Genomic DNA, 26256 nt, shown 5'->3' with positions numbered 1-26256 from the left:
CACCTGCCAACCTCCTGGGAGCTTGGAACCCTGGGAGAATCAGTCTGCCCAAGAGGCATCAAGACCAGGTCAGAGAGCTGTGGAAGCCCCAGCACTTTGGAAAAACTCTACAAGCTTTTGCTGGTTAACTCTGCTTACGACAGCACCTGCCAAGTGTTTTGGGTTGGGACTATAATGCATCCCTGGAAATCTGGAGTAAATATGCTAGAAAGCCTCTCTGTAATTAAAGCTCTTTGCTTTGGTACTGTTTGCTCTGCAGCTGTAATTGTGCCTTCTGCTTCAGCAGAAAGGAGCTTCCTGAGTCCCCCCAGAGGGCAAGCAGCACATTGTAGCGCAAGAGTCTCTTTCCCAAAGCTTACTGTTTGTGCTCTGCCAGTTTTGCTGAATTGTTTGAAATGACCTGGTACTACCCTATGCACTGCACAAATCCTGCAATCTATCTGCACAATCGAGCATACAAAGACCCTGTAAATAAGAACATCAATTTTCTTATTTTTTTTTATTAGTAGTCATAATTCATATTTCATAACATAATGACCACTGTAACACAGAGACTAATTCAAAGGATGAGAATCACTAGTTCAGGAGAAAGGAAATTTGGAAGGACTTTTAACAGAGAAGACAAGAGAGAGGATTACCTAAGGAGGTAACTGACATCACATATTCATCAAGGGAGTCTTCCAAAGGATGGCTAAAGGCAGCTGATTATGTTACACTGTAGAATAGTGCATCTTACTACTAATATAACTAATCCTATATTAACAGTGCTATTTTTCTCACTCTAATATGTATGAAATACAAAGCCACCCATTCGCTGCTAGTGGTGACTGCTGCTTAACTCACAGGTAGCGAGAGTGCCTCTTCCACAGACTTGAGAAAATACATTCTCCATTTAGGGATTCAATGTTAAATTCTCGGAGTACAATAGTTTATTTCCAGTTAATTTGTTATTGCATGTCAGTAAGTCTTCTGTTCTTTACAAACAAACTGTTTCCTTCTCTCCTTTCCCACATCCACAGTCTTTCAGCCACTCTTCTACTAGAATACCTCTTTTCCGCTCCTGTTCACAGATGGACTTCACCGAACGTTCGCAAGTTTCCTTCCGTGACCAGCAGCCAGCCCTGTAGGTGAAGTCAACTCAACACAAAGCTTAAAAAAGATAAACTGACTCTGGCAGGTGCTCACTGCTCTGGAATGCCCGTTTCCCACCATGAATGTTCTTTCTGTAAGCTAGAAACACAGCTACATTTTCCTGTGTCCATTTCCTCACACTTTCTGCCATTCATCAGTTCTTTTTCAGCACATAACCAGTGTAGAAAAATTAATTACTTGTGAGCCTTAAAAACCTGAAACAAAGCTAAGAAGCTACAGAGCATAGCTAGAGACAGCAGAGAGTCAAGAAAGTGTCTGTCTGTTGCACTGAATGTGAACCCTGTTTTTTCACCCTTCCTAAAAAAGTCAAATGGATTTGATCTAAAAATAATCATTATCAAAGACTGATTTTGAAGTCTGACAAAGGCAGTTCCTACATAGCTCTGATGCTTGTACAAGAGCTTAAGGCGCTGTTTGCCTTTGGAACACTACCTAACAACAGCACTTCCTTTCAAAAAGTATTTATTAAAAATCAAACAATTCGCTTAGTTTGCAAAACAACCTCCCCAGATGATGCAAATCTAACATTTGTCAGAACCATAGGATTTCCGGTTGGAAAAGTCCCTCAGGATCACCAAGTCCAACCCACATCCCTACTCTACAAAGTTCATCCTAAACCATATCCCTAAGCACCACATCCAAACCACTTTTAAACACATTCAGGTTTGGCGACTCCACCACCTCCCTGGGCAGCCCATTCCAGTGCCTGACCACTCTTGCTGGGAAAAAATGTTTCCTAATGTGCATTCTAAACCTACCCAGTTGCAGCTTGAGGCCACTCCTCTTGTCTGTCACTATTTATCTGTGAGAAGAGACCAGCAGGAGCCTCTCTGCAACAGCCTTTTGGGTATACGTAGACAGCAAAGAGGTCTCTCCTCAGCCTCCTCTTCCTCAAACTAACCAGCCCCATTAACCTGACCGTAGCCTCTTCTACCCATATATTTTCCTGCTGCTTTGGCTACAAGTGAAAACTGCTGCAGTTTAAGTGCATTACTTTTATTTTACATAATTCAAGCATGGACACATCTAGATTACATTACCTTCTGTCCTTATCACAATGGCCATGCAGAGGGAAGGACGTCTTCGTTTTCCTGAGTCAATTGGTTTCCTTAGGACTGTTTCACAGGGAAGCCTGCACACTGTTCTCTGAAGTACTTATCTAAGATAACTTTGTTACTTCCTCTCAATAGTGAGAGAGGTAAGCCGTTAGCTGATGATTTCCAGGGGAGTGGGGTGGTGGAGACGTTCCCACGGGATTTCAAGGACATGGGAGACATACATTGCATGTTACTTAAGTTTCACGGACATGAAGTAGTATGTAGCATTAATGTAATAAAAGGATCAAATTAACATACACTGGAACACTATAACCAAAATACATTCTCAAGTGATCTTAGAGATCTCTAACAGAAGACCACAGGTAGTCAGTCACCCCTAAAGTCTCTGTAGGTGCTCAATGCCACAGTAAAACCTCATCATCGGTGTGCTTTTAAAAATCTTGGTACAATATATCACTAAACACATTTATCCCAAACTCAAAGACCTGCATTATTCACTAGAATGAAGAAAGTGGTAACAAATATCAAGCAGCAGGTAAAAGTAACAAGTGTTTAAAAATGAGTATTTCTTACATCTTGGGTTGCTCTTCAAAAACAGCTATTCAATATTTTAAGCATTTGTCTTTCATAGAAAATTTTCAGTGACCTAAACATAAACAAGTACATACAAAAGCACCTCAAGAAGAGCGTCAGTTATGGAAGTTACTTTTGCCAGCACTAATTTATGTACCGTACTAAATTTTCTTTCCTTGTTAAATTCTTTAAGTCCTGGCACTTTTTTTTCTTGTTTTCTGGGTGTCATCAATTCTGATTACTATTGTGATGCCCTTTTCCTATACCTGAGTATTTTTTTCCTCTTTTGTCTCCTCTTACAAAGTAACTTATTTTTTGTCACAGTTCCTTTACCATAAAGTGGCAATCCTCTATATAAAAGCAAACTGAAGTGTATTTGAAACGAGACAGAAACATGTCAGAAAGCTATAGAAATTGAAGCAGCCTAATCGCAAAGCCAATAGTCTAACTACAAAATTTACCATAAGAAAAGCAAAGACCATGAATAAACATAAAAACATAAGCAAAGGAAAAGAACCTGTTCTCCTATTCAGACAGGCAGGCATGTTTAGACCTTACACATTTCGCAACATCCGTATGCCTAAAATACAGATACTTGAGGCTGCTTGACCTTGGCTTATAACTTGGTCACTCCCAAGCTGTGGTGGTAGGCCTGGTAGGGCAAACATGGGCTTATCCACGCCCTGGCTTGCCCAGACATGTTCCCAGGCTCCTCCTGTGCTGTGGAAAACAACCGTGGGAGGGAAGGGTGAAAGCCCTGGCCTCACCTAATATGGTGAGGCTTGGCAAAGTGCCATTCTGATTGGCTAATCTATGTCCAATGCCCCATTAGTCTCGGGCTGGATATTGATAAAAGGGATAAGCAGGTAGCACGAGGCTGCTGCTGCCTCTTTTTTGCATCCTGAATTTGCCTGGAGAGCTTACCAGAAATAGGCTCTAAATGCCTGCACACGGTCAGCCTGCATAGCCAGCGTGACATTGTGTGGAGACTGCACATGGCAGGCATCCTGCCTGCTCCTAAAAGTCTACTGCAAAGTCCTGGAGATACACAGATTGTGCAGAGGAGCCAGGAGACAAGGTCAGAGATTGTCTGCCTCCTGTCCCCAGAAGCCTGGGAATCAAGTCTCAGCGGCTGTCAAGACAGAGTCCTCTGAATGCATTTGGGCACAGTCTGGTACTGTGGCTAGCCCTGCAAGTCAGGTAATAATAATTTTGTGAGTAAATGCTTAAAAGCCTCTTCCAGTATAATATTTGTCTTTGCCACTTCAAGAAATAAGTGCTCTGGTTTTGCCTGTGCCCTTCCTGTATAAATTTTCCAACCTGTGCATTTTGAACCTGTGAATAAGTTTCCTGGTGAGTTTTAATGTTAATAAACAGTTTCCATAGCTATTAAAAATCATCGCCTGGATATCAAAATTCACACAGATTATTAGCTTTGCATAATTTGTCACACAAGCAACATATTATAGGACAGAAAGGTCTTAAAATTCTGCTCCTGAAATTAATAATTTTGGAGAAGAAAAAAATCTGTATCAAACCACTAAAGATACTTTACTACCCTTCTGCATGGGTTAAATATTCCAGATTAGCATAAAGCACAGAATCTTATCCCAGATATTAGTGCTATTACATTCTACACTGAAAACGACCAGCAAGCTGTTATCACTGACTACTGTTTAGAGAGGCCATAAGATCCAAGATATAAAACACTGCTGGTAACAATAGTAACCCATTAAAAAAAAACCTTAAAGGGTTTTTAAGCTGAACTACTGCAAATAAAGTTGGATAAATTTAAAAACCATCTTCAAAGTATACATAGGACCTAGGTCTATTCCATCAACTGCATTTAAGGAAATCACTTATCTGCAATTTGCTTCTGATTCTCCATATGGTATGAAGCAATGATACAGAAGTTCTGCCAACACTGACAGTTCTTTGTTTGAAGTTGTTGAATTGCTTATGGATAAACTGTAAGATTTTGCCAGTGTTCTAAGTCCAGAAGTTTGAAGCTATGGTGGAATTCAGAGATTTACTTTAAATGGTGTCTGTCTTACAAATACTAAGAAGCATAGAATTCTTAACTGGTAGTACAGGTCCATTTCTAGCTTAAGTAACCAAAAGAGATGGGGAACATGGGCATGAATAGGACAGATATCCTGATATCTGCCTGGTACAATCCACCCTTTTAGCTTCTTTGTTTTGGCTTGGTTTAAACTGTAAGAACTCTGCAAATGGGTGTTTCCAGCTTCTGGCAGCCATATGTGCTTCCTAACATCTGTTTTCTTTCCACTCTGCTATGGAGACAAGCACAATTTGGTTTTAGAGTTCTGCACATAACAGGGATTAGATCTCACATCTAAGCCACTATATATGAAAAATCTTTCATGGATTGAAGTAAAAGCAATGAGTAAAGGTGACAGATAATCAATGACAAAGGATCAAAAGAGCTAATTCTCACTACCTACTCCTCCGCACAAGTATACAATTTATACTGAAGTTGGCTAGATCCCTGCATACTGCTGCTTTCTCTCTACACTGCCTACAAGGGACCTATTTCACGTTTTAAATACACATTTTCCCCAGCAACTTCCTGGGGTGTAGCAAATTATTACTACAATTTTCTGGGTTGCCACTAATGATTGCTATTCTGCATGCAATATTCAGAGTGCAAACAGCATATGAAGAAATGAACAGCTGTATGGTCAACTGCAGAGCAACAACAGAGCAGTACAACAAACGTTGTTTGAAAGGAGGAGTTCTGTGCACAGGCTCTCACGTAGTTCTTTTGGAAAAGACTCAGCCTAAAATTAGTTTGCAAGCATAAACTGAATAGCATAGTATTTGTATAAAATGTGATGGAAAAGATGCCACATCTCAGTACAACTCTGGAAGATGCCCATGGCAAAACGGTAGTTTATTAAACACCGTCAGACTAAACTGAATTCAAGAAAACACTGCTGGTTTTACTTACATTAACATTAGACCATACATTTCCAGGTAATGCCTTTTTAGTTTCCCCGTTTAACCTCCTCTTCCTTAAATATACAAGAAGCTCAGCAAGCACTTTTAGCTACATATGCCCAGATCAGTATTGGCTGCAAGTCAAATGGCATCGTATCATTGCCACCATAACTTAATACCCACACTTTTAGAACACATTACAGCACAGATCTTTCCACCACATTTCAAATCCATGTTAAGAATTAAGCAACTATTGATTAAAAAAATGAATAAACATATAATAAGGTTGCACTGAAGTAGAGCAACAGAGAAATTGTAAGAAAATTACTTTTATCTTACTACTTGGAAATTTATTCTGCCTTCTGCTTTCAAATTATCGGTTTGGCAATCCCTAGTAGTCCACTATTTTAAGTAATACAATGCAAGATATGATTTGTCTTAAAGTGGTATCTCTTCAGCTATCAGAATTATTGAGACATTTCTTGACTGGTGTTAGCGAGTATTGTTCTTTTGTCTTTTTTCCTTCCAACCTAACACATATCAGTTTAATACAGCTTTGTGTTGTGTTCCCCCTTAGAATCTCAGAAATAGCATTTAGGTGAAGCTAAGTAAATGAGGCATTTCAAGTGCAGACTGGCAAATACACTTTGCATTAGTCAGGTGTCAGCAAACACCCCTCCTTTCAGTTCCCTCTCACTATGCTGTTCTGTAGTAAAAGCATAAGACTCTCTCTAACCCTCTTCAAACTATCCATTTTCGTTTTAAAGCAAAGAAAAACAAAACACTATCATACATCATTCTGTCACTCCTGAGCTGCCATAGTCTACTACTTTTTAAGATGTCTGTGGCATAATGTTGATGTCTACTGTCACTGTGCTTACACAGTTTCCTAATAAAATCTCCACTACGATATATGCTCAGATTTGGTGAAAGGTCAGCAAGCATTTATTTCAATGCACTTCTTTTTAACAACAATTTCAAATTGATACAGTAGTGGGAATGGTCTGAAAAAGGAATTGAAAGCTTTAAAAACACTGATTTTGAGAAGATAAACTCCAATTTTCACTTAAAGGTAAGACTACAGTTTAAACTTTTGAGTGATAGTCCCTATGGTCTTCCTCAAGTTCTCTGATAAAGACTATCCAATCTGAACATCCACTCCACACTTTATCCACAATACTGCCACATCTGGTATTTCCTGAGTGGCAGTTTATTACAGTGAATGAAAAGAAATTCAAACACTGTATTAATGAACAGAAAAATTGTCTACACTTTAGTATGAAAATTGGGAATAGCATTCAATGGAACTCATTAGCTTAAAAAGTGATTTCAACCTACTTATAATAAATCTTTTAAAAGGGGGGCGAATCTGAATTCATACCATTAAAAATATTTATAATGAATTACCTTTTTTTTGTTAGAAAAGAAATCTGATGTTCTTACTGAGTTTAAAGGCTCAATTTCATAACATAAGCTATGACAAATTCAAGTACATTATGAACACCTCTTTCATAATTCTTTTCCTAGCAGATCATCTCATTTCCAAACATTTGCAAGTTCAATATTTGTCTATATAAGAAGGTAATTTCAAGTTTGCTTCCAAACTTATCTTAATTTCAGCTTTCCTGGTTATCACATAAAACCATATTTCTCTTTTAAAATATCTAAGTTTTCTTGAAACCATTTGAAAATCACGAGCTCTGTTGTAATTGGAGAACTGAATTAAAGCCGTTTTTTCAAGATCATAAAATAACCTCAGCAAGCCAACCCTGCAACTCCCAATTAAACGCACTTACAATTGCTCTGTGCACTTACGATCACGTTTTGCTAAGACCTGTTTCCTTTTCATCATAATACTGATGGGAATACATAATTCCCACTACTGAAGAAAACAGTATTTAATGGTTCAATCCCTTAATTTTGGTGACTGCTTTTAAAGTGGAGAGGCTTTCATTGTGATTTTTATCTATTCAATACACGTGCAGTTTCAATGATTGAATAGAAGCAATGACACAGAAAATAAGCTGCCAGCAGGATGAACAGGAACTACCAACCAAATCATCATGTTCTATCCATGGTACGACATCTTCAAGGAATCCAAAGTGCATGTCCTCAGTTCAGGTTCTCAGAGGTCACTGAGGTTTACAATTATCTCCAAGCAATTTTCTCCACATCCTGTTAAGCTCTCTCGAAACAACTGTGTGTGTTGCCATGCAACTTCACCATCCCCTCCATTTAGAGTTGCTTCCAACGTAACTTCTGTTGCACCAGAAAAATCCGAGTAGGAGCAAAGGTTTTTATCTATTGGACAAAAAGGCAAGCAGTTCAGTAAGTCAGTGCTCTAGACAGCATAAAACTCATCTTAAAAGACGCTGTGTTGTAATGAATATGCATTCTCAGTAGCAACTACTCAAATTCATCTGTCAGTCAGTGGCAGGAGAAAAATCAGCTGCAAATTTGTAGTTACATTTATTTAGTGCACCTGCTCAGAAGATCTAGTAAAGATCAAGGCCACTACACAGAAAAGCATCTATGCTTCCTAGTAAAACACACAAGTATCTTACATCCACCGTGCTCTGATGCAGGTAGGGTTGCATGTATTAATTGAACTGGGTTCTGTACTGGTTTTGATTAAAGGTACAATATTTTTTTCATCTTGCTAAGTCAGAGGGGGAAAACTAAGAACTCATTTATGTTTTTAGTATTTACACAGGGTTCTCTCTGTATAAACTATTGCTGCATGACACAATTCATTATCTAAATTTCACGCTTACCTCCTGTCAGAGCAATTTCTGCAGTTGGAGAGCAAAGTTTCCACTTTATTCGTCCACTCTGAAATGTCTGACTGCTTGTCCTAACTGAAACATTATCTATTTTTAGACCGACTGACTTGCACTCAAACTTCCAGCTGATGGAAGCAGAGGACGACCCTTCTTTTCGGGCTAAATACACCTAAAGAGGAAGACAACATAGTATGTGAACAAGTGACCAACCAATTAATTGTTGAAATCTTACAATAGCACACTTTCTTTATCAAGCTTCTGAACCTATAAAACTGTACATAGTACAATACTGTACATCAGCTCATTTTGAATCCTTAAGACAATTTCACATCTGGGTAACTGCATATGTTCATAGTTTTTCACTAGGCAACATTAATCTATTACAACAGGCTCAGTAAAATTTAAGCCATAAAAGTATCTAAGTTCATTATTTAACCACCCCTCAAAATCTGTTTATTTAATATAACCGCCCTGGCTCATACACTTCGGTTGTTCATTTTGGTTGTCAGGCATTGGAAAAAACTGTAATCAGTGTTTCAGATTCTTCAGATCTGGCTGCTGACTGAACACTACTTCTCCTAGAATCATAGAATCAACCAGGTTGGAAGAGACCTCCAAGATCATGCAGTCCAACCTATCCCAGCCCTAGCCAATCAACCAGACCATGGCACTAAGTGCCTCAGCCAGGCTTTTCTTGAACACCTCCAGGGACGGTGCCTCCACCACCTCCCTGGGCAGCCCATTCCAATGCCAATCACTCTCTCTGGGAAGAACTTCCTCCTAACATCCAGCCTAGACTTTCCCCAGCACAACTTGTGACTGTGTCCCCTTGTTCCGTTGCTGGTTGTCTGGGAGAAGGAGCCAACCCCCACCTGGCTACAATGTCCCTTCAGGTAGTTGCAGACAGCAATGAGGTCTGTCCTGAGTCTCCTCTTCTGCAGGCTGCACACCCCCAGCTCCCTCAGTCTCTTCTCATAGGGTTTGTGTTCCAGGCCCTTCATCAGCTTTGTTGCCCTTTTCTGGACATGTTCCAGCACCTCAACATCTCTCCTGAATTGAGGGGCCCAGAACTGGACACAGTACTCAAGGTGTGGCCTGACCAGTGCTGAGTACAGGGGAAGAATAACCTCCCTTGTCCTGCTGGCCACACTGTTCCTGATGCAGGCCAGGATGCCATTGGCTCTCTTGGCCACCTGGGCACACTGCTGCCTCATCTTCAGCCTACTATTTATCAGTACCCCCAGGTCCCTTTCCTCTTGGCTGCTTTCCAGCCACTCAGTCCCCAGGACTTGACATGCCTTGATTAAAGAAATGATAGATCCTAGCTGTATATGAACATACATTATTTGTTACAATGTGCATAACTTAATATAATTTCAGTGCTGTTCTAAACACCACCTGAGTGAACACTCAAGCTCACATTAACATTCATTAAAACTACCATGCATCCCCAGAGAAATTATATAATAAGAATGCGATGATCTTTTCAAGTCTATTATCAGCCAACCATGATAATGGACATCACAGGCCAAAGAGTCAAAACCACCATGAACCTTTTGGAATCCTTAATTAAGGAAATTTATGACAACTCTGTCAAGTCCATTAATGTCATACTTAACACAGCTCTCCAGCTTTTAATCTGGAAAGGACAACGAGAAAAGAAATAAAATACACCATAGAGCTATTCTCCAAAACAATCAAACCACCTTGTTTGGAGAGAAGGACTGATTTTCAATAAAACAGTATTTGAGCACTTGCATAAAAGCATAAGGAGGACACCATTTTCTAGAATTTGGAACTTCAACATGGGTTTTGCCCATCTGCTGAAAACTTGGCTGCTTCCTGAAAGACAAGCTCAATTTATTCCTAGCTTCTTAAATCACCTGGCAATCTTACCTGAAGATTAGCAGTAATATTTACTACCATCGGCCAGACTTGATGGGCATCAAGAGAGGATTTGATGTCAGACATTGGCAAGGGTTTTCTATTTTATCTGACTTACCATACTTTTATGGTATGATTTTACACTTTTAATAATTGTTCTCCTTACTATTTTCCAATCTGTTTCAATCTTCCGCCAGATAGACTCCGCCTTCCAAACGCCTGCTTCCCAGCCGCTTATTGGCTCATTATTATTGGACACCCGAGTATAGCTATCTTCTACTATATTGTAGGTGAGGTGGAAGAGTTTAGACGTCCTCTCTTTTTCGGAAGGAATAAAAATTACTTCCTTTCTTTTCTGAAAAAGGCAAAAAACACAAGCACCTTTATTGCCCAATACATTTCAGTAAGACTAAGGTGCTTTTTAAACAGCATGCCACAGCTTCCCGATTCGGTTTTGCTTTTAACTGGAAAAAATGTCATTTTCAGTGTCACGGACAAAGGCATTTCTGCAAAAGGAAAGTTTTCAAACAATTTCCTATGGCTGACCTCCATCTATCCCAGAGAGGAGCAGTAACTTTATTTTTTTACTTTAATACAACTGCTTCTAGAAGTACATTACTAACAAAGTAACATAAAGTTATCAAATTTAAGGAAGAGAGTAACACATTAGGAATAGTTTCTATGTGGACTGCATCTTCTACAGTTAATAACTGCTTATTTTGAACAGCAAATGTACCTCTGTGACTATCACACACACATTCGTATATGACGGTCTATGAATCAACTTAAAAACCAAACAACAAACCAAAGCACAAACTTCGTAACTTCACCACCTTTTTTCTTCTCAAATTTCTCACTGTTCTTAAGAGTTTCAACAAAGCAGAAATTAAACTATGGAGAACTAAAATAAAAATCTTAGTTTCTCAGACTAAAGCAGTCTATGAAACTCACTTATTTCACAGAATCAACCAGGTTGCAAAAGACCTTCAAGATCATTAAGTCCAATCTATCACCTAACCCTTCTAATTAACTAAACCATGGCACTAAGTGCCTCACCCAGGCTCTGCTTCAACACCTCCAGGGACAGTGACTCCGCCACCTCCCTGGGCAGCCCATTCCAATGCCAATCACTCTCTCTGTGATGAACTTCCTCCTAACATCCAGCCTATACTTCCCCTGGCACAACTTGAGGCTGTGTCCCCTTGTTCTGTTGCTGGTTGTCTGGGAGAAGAGACCAACCCCACCTGGCTACAACCTCCCTTCAGGGAGTTGGACACAGCAATGAGCTCTGCCCTGAGTCTCCTCTTCTGCAGGCTGCACACCCCCAGCTCCCTCAGCCTCTCCTCACAGGGCTCTGCTCCATGCTCCAGCCCCTTCCCCAGCCTTGCTGCCCTTCTCTGGACACCTTCCAGCACCTCAACATCTTTCTGAAATTGAGGGGCCCAGAACTGATCTTGTGCGTGTGCCCTAACCAGTGCAGAGTACAGGGGCAGGACTTCCTTGGTCCTGCTGGACACACTATTCCTTTTACAGGCCAGGATGCTGTTGGGCTTCTTGGCCACCTGGGCACACTGCTGGCTCAAATTCAGTCAGCTGTCAACCAGTACCCCCAGGTCCCTCTCTGCCTGGCTGCTCTCCAGCCACTCTGTCCCCATCCATGTAGCACTGCATGGGTTTGTTGTTGTGGTCAAAGTGCAGAACCTGGCACTTGGGCTTGTCCAAACTCACGGCACTGCACTGTGCCCATCTCTCCAGCCTGTCCAGGTCACTTTGCAGAGCCCTCCTACCCTCTAACAGATCCTCACATGCTCCCAACTGGGTTCACTTAACTGGTTCTATTTATTGTCAGTCACTCCACACGAGAAGTTCAGCAGGAAATTCACGTCAAGAGTGATAAGTCACATTTTGCATGCTAACAGACCCACACTTGCTCCCAACTTCGTGTCTTTTTCAAACTCAAGCTCAATCCTCTCTTCCAAGTCATCAGTAAAGATACTAAATACTGATCCCTGGGGCACACCACTAGTACCAGCTGCCAACTGAATGTGGCACCATTCACCACCACTCTCTGGGCCTAGCCCTCCAGACAGTTAGTTCTTGACCCAGCACAGAGTGCTCCTGTCCAGTCCGCAGGCTGCCAGCTTTGGCAGGAGCTTGTTGTGGCAGACAGTGTCAAAGCCCTTGCTGAAGTCCAGGCAGACTACATCCACAGTCTGCCTCATGTCCACCAGGTGGTCACCTGGTCATAAAAAGAGATCAGATTGGTCAGGCAGGACCTGCCCCTCCTAACTAAACCCATGCTGACTGGATCCGATCCCTTGGCCATCCTGTAGGTGCTGTGTGACTGCACTCATGATGATCTGTTCCATAACCTTGCCTGGCACTGAGGTCAGGCTGACAGGTCTGGAATTTTCCAGGTCCTCCTGACCCTTCTTGTGGATGGGCACCACAATGGCAGCTTCCCTCTCCAGAGGGACTCTCCAACAGAGTCTCACATGCTCCCAACTGGGTTCACTTAACTGGTTCTATTTAGGATTGTCAGTCACTCCACACAAGAAGTTCAGCAGGAAATTCATGTCAAGAGTGATGAGTAAAGTCACATTTTGCATGCTATCTCAAGCTAAACACAGCTACGGTTCTGGGAACTTTGTCTTAGCATAAAATGCTTCCAGAAACAGGCAAAAACATTGACAAGAAAACTGACTGAGTTTGAGAGATTATTCCATTTACAACAATTCTAATTGCTCCCACATTGTTTCATTGACAAAAAGTGTTCCTATCCCCACACTAACTAATCATAACTAGTAACACAATTAGTATGTTTTTAAAGTTTCCCCAACTACTTTTAACTACTTTTAGCTTTCTAGTTCTGACACGCTATACTAATTAAAGAAAAAAAAGTAGTTTAACTTCTAAGAGCAAGACAGATTCTAGATGAAGAAGCCACACACATTCTTACCATCAACAGATCACCATCAATCCTCAAAATTCATTCTGGACCTCTACTCAACTCATGTCAAACTCACACTTAATTTTTTTGCAGGTTTCAATGTTTGAACTATGCAGGCTACCTACCATGAAGTGCTATTCCTCTTCTGACCACAATCAAAGAATTTCTAGCTAGCTACCTCTAAGACATTCACCAATGCAAAAGTTAAATACCTCTGAACCAATTTCACCTCTGGCTACCCGCCAAGCCATTGAACCCGACGTTCTTCCACCATATTCTCCAGGTTTTGGTGTTTTAGGAGAAATAAATTCCACAAGCTCCACAATGCTTCTTTCTAAGAGCTCTCTCTTCCTGTTTTCTGTCAAAGATCGTTGTCTCTGAAAACACATTTAAGAAAGAAAAAAGTTCAGAAAATGGTATCCCTAACTCTGCTCTAGAGTGAAACCAACAGAGAACAAAACAACTGAAAAAAACAGACTAATACTGAAAGTCTCAACTGTTAGAAGCATTAATATGGATCAGCCACAACTGCAACTCTGCAAAAAGTGCATGTATTCTGATCCTTTACATTCTTTTTCTTGGCTGCTCTGGTCAGCCTTCTCAGTGCTCCACTCTGTGACCCTTAATTTTTCATTACTGGTAAAACAATTTCATGCCCAGCTCTTCTCCTGAGAATGTGGCTCCAACCCTCAAACCAGCAGGCCTCTAAAAATATGTAATCTGTTTATTAACCCATGAGCTGGAACCTTCACTGGAACTGAAGTTTCTGTGCACAGGAATTAGGCCTAGAAGTGGGTACAAAAATGAAACCTCACAGGTTATTCAAGATTTTGTACTGTTTGAGTACACTAAGCCAAGAAAAGTTCATTCTGTTCCAAGCAGGACGCGATAAAAGCTTAGCAGATAGGCATGGAGTGCACTTGGGTGCAAATGGCTCCACATGTTTTGGGAAGGTTAGGCATGAACAGTGCATGTGGCTCCAAGACAAAGCTCTGATGATGGTATCAATGCCTCTGGAAAGTCCTGGAAACAGTCTGTGAATCATCTTTCCTAGAGTTTGTAAAGAGTAAACAAATTAGACCTACATTTCTTACACCTATAAATGCTATTGATTTCAAATTACACTACCGTTGATGTGGAAAATGCTCAGCTAAGGAGTCCATATAGTTATAAAGATGAAGTTTACTCTTAACATCTGTTGATGCACAAGTCTACTCTAAAACCATCAAGGAAAAAGAACATATGCACACAGTATGTGTATACACAGACTTCATTATGGAAGAGATAATGTAAGAATCCTCTACCACACTATTCTTTATTTCATGATTTGTACATGTTCAATATAAAATGAGGCCTGTTTTATTTCTACAGTGCATAGACAATCCTATCAAGTTACCAAACAAACTTTTTCATTTAAGAACATTACATTACAGTAAGACATGGTTCACTTAAAGAAAGCCATTAAGGAAAGCTACATACCTTTTTATTTAGTGCATTGATAGTTTCACGTAGTGTAGCCTCACTGAGTGCTTTCCTTCTAGAGACTACTTCTTCATGTTTACAGCTGTATCTCCAGGTGACATCAACAACCTTGAGCACAAGTTGAAGAAGAAAATAAAGCAACCAACAATTCCCACATATCTCACTTCATTTTAAAGAGGCTGGCTGACTGACATGTTCTCCTGTAGCAATTCTGAAACTTGCACTAAGATGGAATACATCACGTTTGCCTGAGACAAGTATGTTTAACAACATTGTTACTCCTACCTCATCTTTAGAGAACGCAATTATGTAGGAGAGCTTCTTTCCCCACCCAGTTTCATAGAGAAGAGGTTTATCACAGACATTTTCACAGGGATCGCAGTGAAGCCATCTCTTCTGAGATGAAGAATATACTTCAGTCCACAAATGATCTGTATAACAAAGGTCAAGAACAATTGTAAGGATAACTTCTCTTTTGTAATATTGTTTCATATTTTAATCTTTCCAGATTTATTAAACGAAAGTGCAGGCAAAAGAACATGTTTTCTGTTCACCTACATTCAGAGGAGTTATCAATGCTCTCTACCTTAGTTGAATCTAAGGGACAGTGATCCTAAAGATTGTGTCATGAGGTATTGGAACATGTCCAGAGAAGGGCAGCAAGGCTGGGGAAGGGGCTGGAGCACAGCCCTGTGAGGAGAGGCTGAGGGAGCTGGGGGTGTGCAGCCTGCAGAAGAGGAGGCTCAGGGCAGACCTCACTGCTGTCTACAACTACCTGAAGGGAGGTTGCAGCCAGATAGGGTTGGGTGTCTTCTCCCAGGCAACCAGCAACAGAACAAGGGGACACAGCCTCAAGTTGTGCCAGGGCAGGTTCAGGCTGGGTGTTAGGAGGAAGTTCTTGCCAGAGAGTGATTGGCATTGGAATGGGCTACCCAGGGAGGTGGTGGAGTCACTGTCCCTGGAGGTGTTCAAGAAAAGCCTGGCTGGGGCACTTAGTGCCATGGTCTGGTTGATTGGATAGGGCTGGATGAGCTTGGAGGTATCTGCCAACCTAGTTGTTTCTATGATCTACCTTGTAGAAGTGTATCTCAACAGCAAAAGAGGAAACTGCATTTATATTGTCTTTGTTAGCTGAACTGCACAACTCTCTATGCTGCCTGATAGCTAATGTAATCTGGGAACCATAAAACATGTAGCCTCTTTTTGCATAGGTCTGTACTAACACCAAGATATTCCAGAATACTGGTACCTGTACAGTCCCAGATGTATCTAGCTTCAAACCCAACAGCTCTGCAACATAGTGTAAAACAGTTAGCCCACTCCCCACAGCGTCCACGTCTGGTTTCCAGGAGCTTCTCGGGGTTGTTATATCTACATAAGAAAACCAAAACATTACCAGAATAATTAAAAATATGTTTCATATTTCAGAATCTTTATGTCATGACTTCATCTTAAAATATGACTTTTGTAAGGTGGTCTTTTCATTATTTTTATTTGCTGTCGAAAAATTTGGTACATGCTCTTTTGCTACAGACTCAGCAAAGATGTACATTAGCCTTTGTGATTTCCCATAGAAATGAAAAGTTGAAATAACAAAACCCTACACAGATATTACATCGACATGAATGCATTTCATTTATAAGCTGTACTTCATCAAATTAACAGTTAAAACAACAAGAAGAATCAGACAAATATTCAGAGCAAGGTCATGTAAAAGAAAGCAATACATATTTTTAAAAAATCAAAAAATCTCTAATCTTATACAGCAATTGTTTGGTCCTGCAACCATTCTATCACGTTACAGCTTCTCTAATCTTTCGACTGACAGCTTATCACTTGTTCACTGTAGATACAAATGAAAGATGTTTCTTGAAAGACAAGGTAAACAAAAAAACCACAAAACCACAGGCCAAATGACTGTGTACTCACCTTGGGAATCTATTACAGAGCTGACACTGGTTACAGTAATGATTTTCCACCTGACTGGCATTCCATCGTAGTTCATCATCAGTAGGCAACAAGTAGTCACTTTTAGGCTCTGTCTGCCCACCGCACCTCCTGCAACGAAGATTATCTACCCATTGAAAGAAGTCACTCTTAAACCACTCTAAGAGCTCCAACAATAAGAAGTCCTCTTCATTTACATGTGCACCTGCAAATTTATACACCACACTGTTAGGTCAAACAAAAATAATGTAGATATTGCTAAGTCCAACTAAATAAAGCTCCATCTCTAGGCCTTTATTATATTTTAGAAGTCTCATTACTAAAAAAACTTCATATGTTACTTAAGGACACACAAAAAAGAAAATCTGAATTCTCAAGACTGAATAAAATCAAACTGTGTATGTGAAGAATAAAAAAATTGCATTCTTAATCTAAGCTAGATACACAGTGAAGAGAAGAAGGGGGACCTTACTGCTCTCTACAATTACCCAAAAGGAGGTTGTAGCCAGATTGGGTTGGTCTCTTCTCCCAGACACTCAGTGACAGGAGGACACAGTCTCAAACTGCACCAGGGCAGGTTTAGGCTAGATATTAGGAAGAAATTCCTCATGGAAAGAGTGACTGACATTGGAATGGTCTGCCCAGGGAGGTGGTGGAGTCACCATCCCTGGGGTGTTTAAGAGGAGGCTGAATGAGGCACTCAGTGCCATGGCTTAGTTAATTAGAAGAGTTAGGTGATAGGCTGGACTCGATCTCTGAGGTCTTTTCCAACCTGGTTAATTCTGTGATTCTGTGAAGTCTGGTGAATTTACTCATGTCCTGTTCTGAAGCTTTGGAAGAGTCTGTTAATTCTTTTTCCATTCCCATTTCCAGCAGAGAGGAAACAGTCTAGAAGGTTTCTGTACTGCATGGAAACTAAACTCCTGGTGAGTAAGCCAACTAGAGAAGGCCACACACTAGACCCATTAATTAACAGAGAAGACATGTAGACAATATGATGACTGGCATCTGCCTTGGGCAAAACAATCACTACTTCCCTGAGAATAGAAAACTGCTATTTAAAGACAGGGGGCAATGTAACTGCTGCCCCAGACTTGTAGAGGGCAGACTTGGACCTGTTTAGGAGACTCATTGACAGAGTCCTTTGAGAGGCAGTCCTGAGGGACAGAAGAGTCCAGGAACACTGGACATGAAAGAAGGAAACCTGCAAGTTGCAGGGGCAGGCTGTCCCAGTGTGCTAGAACATAAGCCAGGAAAGAAGGAAGTCAGCATGGCTGAAGAGAGAGCTTTGACTGGAACTCAGTAAGAAAAAAAAAGTTTATGGCCTATGGAAGAAGGGGCAGAGCATTCAGGAAGACTACGAAGATTTTTGAAGTTATGCAGAGAGAATACTAGAAGGGTCAAAGTTCAACTAGAACTTAATCTGGCTACTTCTGTAAAAGGCAATAAAATTGTTTCTATAAATACATAACAGCAAAAGGAAGACCAAAGACTATTTCCATCCTTTATTGGACACAGAGGGAAACACAGTGACAAAGGATGAGCAGAAGGCTGAGAAACAAAATGCATTCTTTGACTCAGTGTCAGTTGTTCTCCAGGTACCCAGCAGCCTGAGCTAGAAGACAGGGACGAGAAGCAGAATGAAACCCCCAAAACCAAAGGTGAAATGGTTATGACATGCTACACCACTTAGACACTCAAAAATCTATAGGCCCAAGTGGGATCCATCCAAGGTTACTGAAGGAGCTGGTGGAACTGTTCACTAAAGTCACTTTGCATTATTTTCAAGCAGTCCTAGCTAAGTCAGGTGGTCCCAGTTGATTGGAAGTTAGCAAACATGATAAACACCTACAAAAAAGGTCTGGAAGTGAGATCTGGGGAATTACGGCCCTGTAAATCTGACCTTGGTGCCAGGAAAGATCTGGCACTTGAAAACAGAAATATGATCTTTTATAACGTAAAAAGTCTGTCAGGTAAAAACTTTTCTATTTATGAAAATAGTATATATTTTAACCATTGATGTGACAGACATTTATATCTGTATTTCACTTCTATCTCCAAGAGGATGGCACATGAACAAGCCTATTCATCTAAATATTAGCAAGAAAGGTGATTCTTCGTATCAGGTTGTCTTGGAAAGGTCCCATGCAAACTGTCACCAACATCACCTTAAGAAGGGAGGCAGCACTTTGAAATGTTATTCTGAATTTGGAATTGTAGTAAGGGAAAATTGCACTCTGACAATTTCAAAACAACAAATACTCAAACAAGAAGCTCCTCTGGTCTTGTACTGGCTACTTCACTCTAGATGCAATGACTGTAACCGTATATTCAGCCCATTTCTTTCCCTAGCATTGCTTATTACTACTTCAGAAATTAGAAGTTAAAAATTTCTATGTCAAAGCAGTAAAGGATAGATGTTAAAATTGAAATTTAAAAAGCCTGGAAGTGAGTAGAGAGATTAGAAAATTTGAAAACTAGGAAGAAAGTATTCTTAGAGACAGCATTTGGAACCTAAAGACATATGACCAAATCTGCACACCTGAAGTACAGTAAATGCATGCATCATCCAGATGCTGGAAAGAATATTTCTAGTTTCATACACATTCTGACTTGGTATTGTTACCTTTGTCCAGTCCCATAGCTCGTGCCAGTTTTTGCTGAGCCTTCCCTTTCAGTTGCTGGAGGGGAATTGAAGCTAGTGCTTTCTGCTGAATGGCAGGATTCTCATGCATCAATACAAGATGCTCAAATTTTGTTTGAAGTGTTTTCAAGATATTTGCAGCCTGCAAAAGGATTTTCAGGCACAAGATGATTTATAAACTTCCACCTTAAACCAGAAGAACCAAGCCCTCCTATTTTAATTTGTCAGTCACAACTCTATACTTATAGTTACACTATATAATTCTTCACAGGTGAATGTTTCTTTGTAAAGATATCAATAAAAACTGCAGACACCAGCACCTAAACTGTTAACTCCAGCCTTGTAATCTTTGAGCATTCTGAACGGTGTTAAAAATGAAACATTTACTAATCTGTGGAGAAAAGACACCTCTGATGGTAATTTTTCTGTTTTTTGATTTACTTGCTCTGTCACTGCTCCCCATTTCTTTTATGCACCTTTCACCTGAAAACCATTTCCTGCACACTACTGCATCAGTTTGCAGAACGCTCTCATTCTTTTCAGCTTCTCAATTGCTTATTCATGAATGCTGTTTGTCTATTTCTACTTCCTTCTCTCAAGGATCGACTCCGACATAGATTTATACAGACAGCTTTGTGACCACATACTGAACAGTGCCTCACTAGACATCAAATCAGATCTAGACTTTCCAGTCACTTTACCTAAGTGCCACTTAGTGGCAATTACATGTTGCACCCAGTAAGATGCACCCCGATCTACTAGAATGAATAGCTAAAGTTAATAATAATGGAGGCAGTAGCTGAGCAAACTGCTTACTCCTATTTATAGAAGGACAACACAGAAAGTGAAATGAGATTTTAAAACAAAAACTCTGACATATTGGGGGTGGGGGTTGCAGTACTGCTAAATTACTTTTTTTCTCTACTGCTAGATCAGGCTTCAGTATTTAGCCTTGTTAACACCATTTCATCACAAATCCACTACTTTCCTGAAATGCTTGCAGCAAATATAATACAGACCTGAAAGAACTCTTCTGAGAATTACTTCTTTCAAAGGAACACTTAAATTAGGAGTGGTTATTTTGATGTGGACAGTACTACAGGGCCATTCCCTACTTTTCATAACTGCTGAAGAACAACAGAACTCATTTAACTCTCCCTGGAGCTCACCAGATGTAATATCCTAAACCAAATTATGTTTGGATCCACTTCATAAATGGGGAGGATTAGCTTCAGAACACAACAAGCATCAACTTGAAACCTGCAATATTCTTCTCATTGCAAGATCAGCACAATTTTTAAAGCCTCCAGTTACGATCGATACTGCAGCAAGTAAACCCAGACAGTGTATTTTACAGGCAGCTACTGGCATGCTAACAATTACATGTCTCAGTACTAAACTGCCTGTAACAGTTTCTTCTCCAGAGGACATCACAATGTCACGAGTTACCAAGTCCTCTCTCTCTACCCCAGAAAGGCACAATTTCAATCTATGCTTTGCCATTTTTCTTCTACTGACCGTGGGTAGGTATTGAAAGAAACAGCATGTTACAGTTCAGCATCCAATAATACACTGAAGATATAATTTAAAAGAGACAAACTCTGTTTAAAGATGAGCGACAAGCAGGCTTTTGGAAGGATTCATCTTACACCAGCTTTAATTCCTAAGTGATGCTGGTTCTAGGGGGAAAAACTTAGTAGAAAGTTAAACCAACGTAGCCTTCAAACATTCTATCAGAACACAGCACTTTATACTTCAAAGTTATGAGGTGTTCAGAGTCTCCTGCTATCAGGGCAGATATTACCAGACAAAAGACTGCGTCTTTGTTTTGACAGAGAACTTCAACTCAACCTCCTGGACAAGGGGAACAATCTAAGTAACTTGCCCAGCTAAATTCCTGTCTCTCAGTTGCACATGAAAAAAGAAACCCCATACAGGCTACACAGAGCTCACAACGCATGAACAGAAACATCAACAATTACAAATACTACAGTTCTGCTCCTGTCCTTTTGCTGATCTCAAATGCCAAACACAGTATATAGCCCAAGTCACAGCCTCCTCTACCTTGTTGTTCCCCACCAATACAAATCAGTTCTTTTTTCAACACACCCATATCAAAAAAATATGGACACTATCAATTAAATCTCTTGCTCAGCCACCAGAAGAAAACACTCAAAAATTCAGAAACCATTGGGAAAAAAGTATTCCTCTAGTCCAATCTCCTGCTCAAAAAAGCATAGTTAGCTATGAGGTCAGACTAAGCTGCTCTGGGCTTCATCTAGGTAGGTCTTGAAAATGCCCACTTCAGGAAACCACACAATCTCTCTGAGCAACCTGTCCCAACAATTAATTCCTCCTCTTTGTATTCAAGATTAGCACACCTACAAAGTTTTTAGGTTATAATTACCATTTCCAGAGACTGCACAAGTGACGTTTCTGGTTGCTGACTGCTAAGGGCAAGAACAGACTCAGCAGGTTTTGAAGGCTGCTGTTCAACCGTCTGAGTGCTGGTCACAGTTTCAGAGGATCCTGACGCACAGATCTGATTTGACTCATTCAGTCTGCTACTCCTTTCTCCAGCAATTAAATCTCTGATTTTACGTAGCTGTTTAATTGAAGCTTCCTTTGGGAAAACCAGGTGAGTCTCGCCCTGTAATTTAGATAAAATAATTCAGTAGTTATTGCAGGTCTAAGCTACTCAGTGGTTTGAATCTATTTCTAATAGCTATGTCATTTACTGGAAGTTAGTACACTAAGGTTTGCCAGGATTCAGCCTTCAGATTAGGTCCCTATTAGACAGAGAACCTACAGTTAGTCCAGATAGAAAGGGCTGTAACATTATGCTTTGTCACTTATTTTGAGAAAACACAACTATGGTTGTTAATTTTTGTTCCTGTTTTCACAAGAAACACTTGGTTCTCACAGTACAGAACTGAAACACTAGGCAACACAGCAGGATACCCAGTGTTATGGAAAGAAACCCCTAGAATGGCATCTGCTGGGAATTTTCTTCGATACTGTTATCTTTAAGTATTTCCCATCCAAAAAATTATAAAACCTATTCTTATTTAGACACATACCCAGCTCGATTTCCAGGCTCCCATTCCTGTCTGTAACGTGTACTCTAACAAAAGGTAAGTAATTATGACAAAAGTATCAGTGCACTTAACGTGAAGGAATTGTTACCAAAAGTATATCCTGAAAAGTTTCACAGTTTGAGTTTCAACTTCTGCTGCTGAAGTACTTCTATTTATTAAACTGAGTACTGTTAATCCAGGTACCTTAGGTCATCTACTACTGCAGACACAGTGCTTCACTTTAACTCTCAGAATCACCACAAAATTCATTGGATGTACCAACCCAGAAGTGTCTTAATTTTTTAACTGAAAGAGCTGGTTTACCAAGTAGAGGCAAAAGAAAGAACAACTACTGTATCTGAAGAGAAGTTTGTAAGCGCTAGCCTCTACTGACAAAACAAGCCTTAACACTTGCTCCCTAAGGACCAAAGTGGGAGAGGGAATTTGTAGGTTTTTTTTTAACCGGAATGGTACTTAACATCACCTGATGAGAAGGGACAGGTCTCATGACAGCTGGACCTAAACAATGTAGTGTGCATCCCCATATTGAAGCATAATCAAATAGACAAAAAACAAGATAGAGTTTGCAGCCTTAAGTGAAAGGGGTTTTTCAGTTTGTTTGAGGTTGGTAGGGTTTTGTTGCATTTTTTGGTTTTGTTGTTTGGGTTTTTTTCACCCCAGCTTTCCAGTAATTGCAAGGCTGTTTCTAGCTTTACAAGCTCTGCTAGTTCCACCAAGATAAAAGACCATTTCAGGACACAAAGCAATTTCCAAAAGACAATTTTTAACTGCAATGGAATCAAGAATCATTTAAGACTACCCTCCCGTTACTTCAGTAGTCTGATGTCCTCCATTGTTGTCACAAGACAAGACTTGTGCAGCTGCATTGTGAATTAGCTAAAAATAATGCTTTTCCCACACACACTTTAAGATGGTAGTTTCAGCACATCGATTTACAAGACAGAAACTGAGATCTGCTGGTACAGTCTTATGTCTGCCTGGTAGATAGCTGCTACTAAGGGAAGGGGTTTTCATCCCATTTCCCATCATTTGCTTTGTGCCAGCATGGACACTTACCTGACTACTGAGTAAACTAACAGTACGCCTGAAGAGCAGAAAACCAGTCTTAACATGGATCAAGTTAGGTCTAGCTCTGTCAGATTTCCGAAGCACTCTCATCTAAATTTTCTGCTGGTTAACTGCAGATACTTACAAACAAGAATAGCAATTGGCTTAAAATCTAGTGTCTTACAACTGGGAAAGCAGGGGGGAAAAAAGTCCAATCTAAAATTTTGATGTGTAAACTGATAAACACAACATACATTACTAAAATATACTCACTTCTTCAAATCCCATCTCAAATAGACACTCAACCGCTCCTCTGACTGGCAACAGCCTCGTGGAAAATGCTGGATTTCCAATTCGAATAAATCTGTATTTTTCTTCATAAGGATTCCTGAAGAAATGGAAAGTTTGAGCCCTGATTGCATAATAAGTAATCACTTCAAAGCTGGGAAACCATACAGCTTAGGAATTTCTACCAAGTTTTTTCAAAGTTTCATTTCACTCACACCATGTAAACAGAATATGAAACCTATCTAATACTCTGCCTTAATTCACACCAACATATCTGGTTGAAAGAGACCTTAAAGATCACCCAGTCCAAGCTTTGACCCAGTACTGAAGGGTCAACACTAAACTATGTTCCAGCATCACACGATGCTTGAACCCCTTCCAGAGATGGTGCCCCCACTGTCCTGGGCAGACCACTGCAATGTTTGAGAACCCTTTCAGTGAAGAAGTATTTCCTAATATCCACCCTAAACCTCCCCAGTGCAGCTGGTAAACATTTCCGCTAGAGTGGTCACTTGTCATCAACAAAACCAGCCTCAGTCTCACATCCTTTTGCATTTAATTGTGGTTTGCAATTTAAGCTCAGAAATATCTGTTTTGTAGCCCTCGCCAGCAGGGTTTAGTCTGCAGTGAAACAAAGACAAGCATTCACCCCCCTTCACCCAGCAGCATTTCAGTTAACTTCTCCACTTAATGCTGGATGGTTTTAGGCCCATTACAGAAGCTATGTTAAACTTTCCCGTACATGGGTAAAACTACTGTGGTCTCTATTTTGAAATAGAGCTACAAGGATGACTGTGGGATGGGAACATCTCTCCCATGAAGAAAGACTGAGACCTGGGGCTGTTCAGATTTGAGAAGGCTGTGAGGGGACCTTATCAGAGGGGATCTAATCAGTGTCTATAAATATCTGAGGGATGGGTGTCAAGATGAAGATGCCAGTCTCTTTTTGGTGATGCCCAGTGATAGGTCAAGGAAAATGGGTACAAGCCAGAACACAGGATGCTCCACCTCAAAACAAGGAGACACTTTCTTATGGTGAGGGTGACAGAGCATTGGCACAGGCTGCCTAGGGAGGTTCTGGAGTCTCCTTCACTGCATGTGTTCCTGTGCAGCCTGCCCTAGGTGATCCAGCCTTGGTAGAGGTGTTGGGATTCAACACCTCTGGAGCCCTTCCAATGCCTAACATTCTGTGATTCTGCAAAGGGCTACCTCTCCGTTTTCCTTTTAACTCTTCTTTCTCTCCTTCCTTTCATTAAAAGGAGTCAGACTAGAACCCCCTATTCTGTCACACAGCACTGTTTTCACAAGTGGATGACAAACCAGATACAGATAGGGAGGTGGAGCTTGTACATCCTGAGCTGCTTTAAGATATCAAGGTCAAACATACATACTAGTGTGTATGCATAACCAACAGAGCCACCTCCCAAAAGCTCAACTCAGATTAACTCTTGATATTAATCTTTCCAAGTCAGAAAAGAAAGGCAACAAGAAAAAAAACAAGCTACTATTTTAGCATTACGTGTTGTGCATCCACTAACTTTGTAAGTGCTTGCAGAACCACGGCAATCAACAGAAAAATGAAAATCCAAGCTACTAGACATTAGTGAAAGGTTAACTTCATTTTTAAACAACAACTAAACGAAGATAGATGCTTTTGAACTATGGTATTACACAACAAAACTGAATCATACAGCTCATCTTTGAGATGGTCTGTCTGGAAGATCAGAAATAAGAAGCTTCGTTAAAAATAAATTGCTGTCAAAGTAGCATTAGTAACCCAACAAGAATCACTACATTCACAAGTAGGCTCTCTTCTCAAAGTGCGTGGCTTGTCACACCGCTGCTGCCTGACCCCTGCCCGCTGTGGCCACAGAACCTCTCGGCACCCATGCGCTGTCGAGTCCGGCGACTCACAGCCGGGAGCTCGGCCCTGGCCCTCCTGTGGGACGAGCCAGCTCTTCAGACTCCGAACCCACCGCCTGGGACAGCTGAGAGCCACCCCCCGCCTCTGCCCTTGCGGCCATTTTCAGCGACGAAGAGCCCCGCCGGCTGCTCCTGACGAGAGGAGCCGACGGAGAGTGGAAGCCACAGTGGAGGAGGCAGGCTCCTGCCAGGCACAGCGGGCAGGGAACTGGGCGGACGGCTACCCCGCGGTACGCCCGGCGCCAGCCGACGGTCCACAACCCAGAAAGCCTCCAGCCGGCCCCGCTCACCAGAGGATATTGTCTGCGTAGGTGAGAAGTAGCCGCGAGGCCTCCAGGAAGACCTCCCGCCCGTTCTGGCAGAGCTCCCTCACGGCGGCGGAGCCCGGGGAGGACGAGAAGCCCACGGCTGCCACCATCTTGTGGCGTGTGGCGTGCGCCGCGTCACCGCCGCCCGCGCAGCGCCG

At 41.0% G+C, this 26256-nt stretch overlaps 1 protein-coding gene across 1 annotated transcript; it reads right to left on the bottom strand.

The window, feature by feature from the left end:
• Positions 1 to 982: 982 nt before the first annotated feature.
• Positions 983 to 26254, bottom strand: NGLY1 (N-glycanase 1). The gene is made up of 12 exons (XM_064167175.1): positions 26081 to 26254; positions 23853 to 23967; positions 21842 to 22084; positions 19417 to 19576; positions 16773 to 16995; positions 16093 to 16214; positions 15129 to 15274; positions 14841 to 14951; positions 13574 to 13738; positions 10578 to 10766; positions 8519 to 8696; positions 983 to 8045 (listed from the first exon to the last, which is right to left on the bottom strand). Exons 1-12 carry the CDS (start codon positions 26206 to 26208, stop codon positions 7870 to 7872), a joined length of 1956 nt encoding a protein of 651 aa, XP_064023245.1. The 5' UTR covers positions 26209 to 26254; the 3' UTR covers positions 983 to 7869.
• Positions 26255 to 26256: the final 2 nt, after the last annotated feature.

The sequence above is a fragment of the Pogoniulus pusillus genome, chromosome 28 (assembly GCF_015220805.1).
Source record: "Pogoniulus pusillus isolate bPogPus1 chromosome 28, bPogPus1.pri, whole genome shotgun sequence".
NCBI classification, from domain to species: domain Eukaryota; kingdom Metazoa; phylum Chordata; class Aves; order Piciformes; family Lybiidae; genus Pogoniulus; species Pogoniulus pusillus.
Note: the sequence above shows the minus strand (reverse complement) of the source record. Positions and strands in the feature narration are given on the sequence as shown.

Excerpts from the sequence above, each read along its gene's own strand:
- NGLY1 (XM_064167175.1), bottom strand. The coding sequence starts at position 26,208 with ATGGTGGCAGCCGTGGGCTTCTCGTCCTCCCCGGGCTCCGCCGCCGTG. Across the intron at positions 23,968-26,080 it reads TACGCAGACAATATCCTCTG|GAATCCTTATGAAGAAAAAT; the intron begins GTGAGCGGGGCC and ends CCATTTCTTCAG. Across the intron at positions 16,996-19,416 it reads AGCTATGGGACTGGACAAAG|GTGCACATGTAAATGAAGAG; the intron begins GTAACAATACCA and ends ATAAATTTGCAG.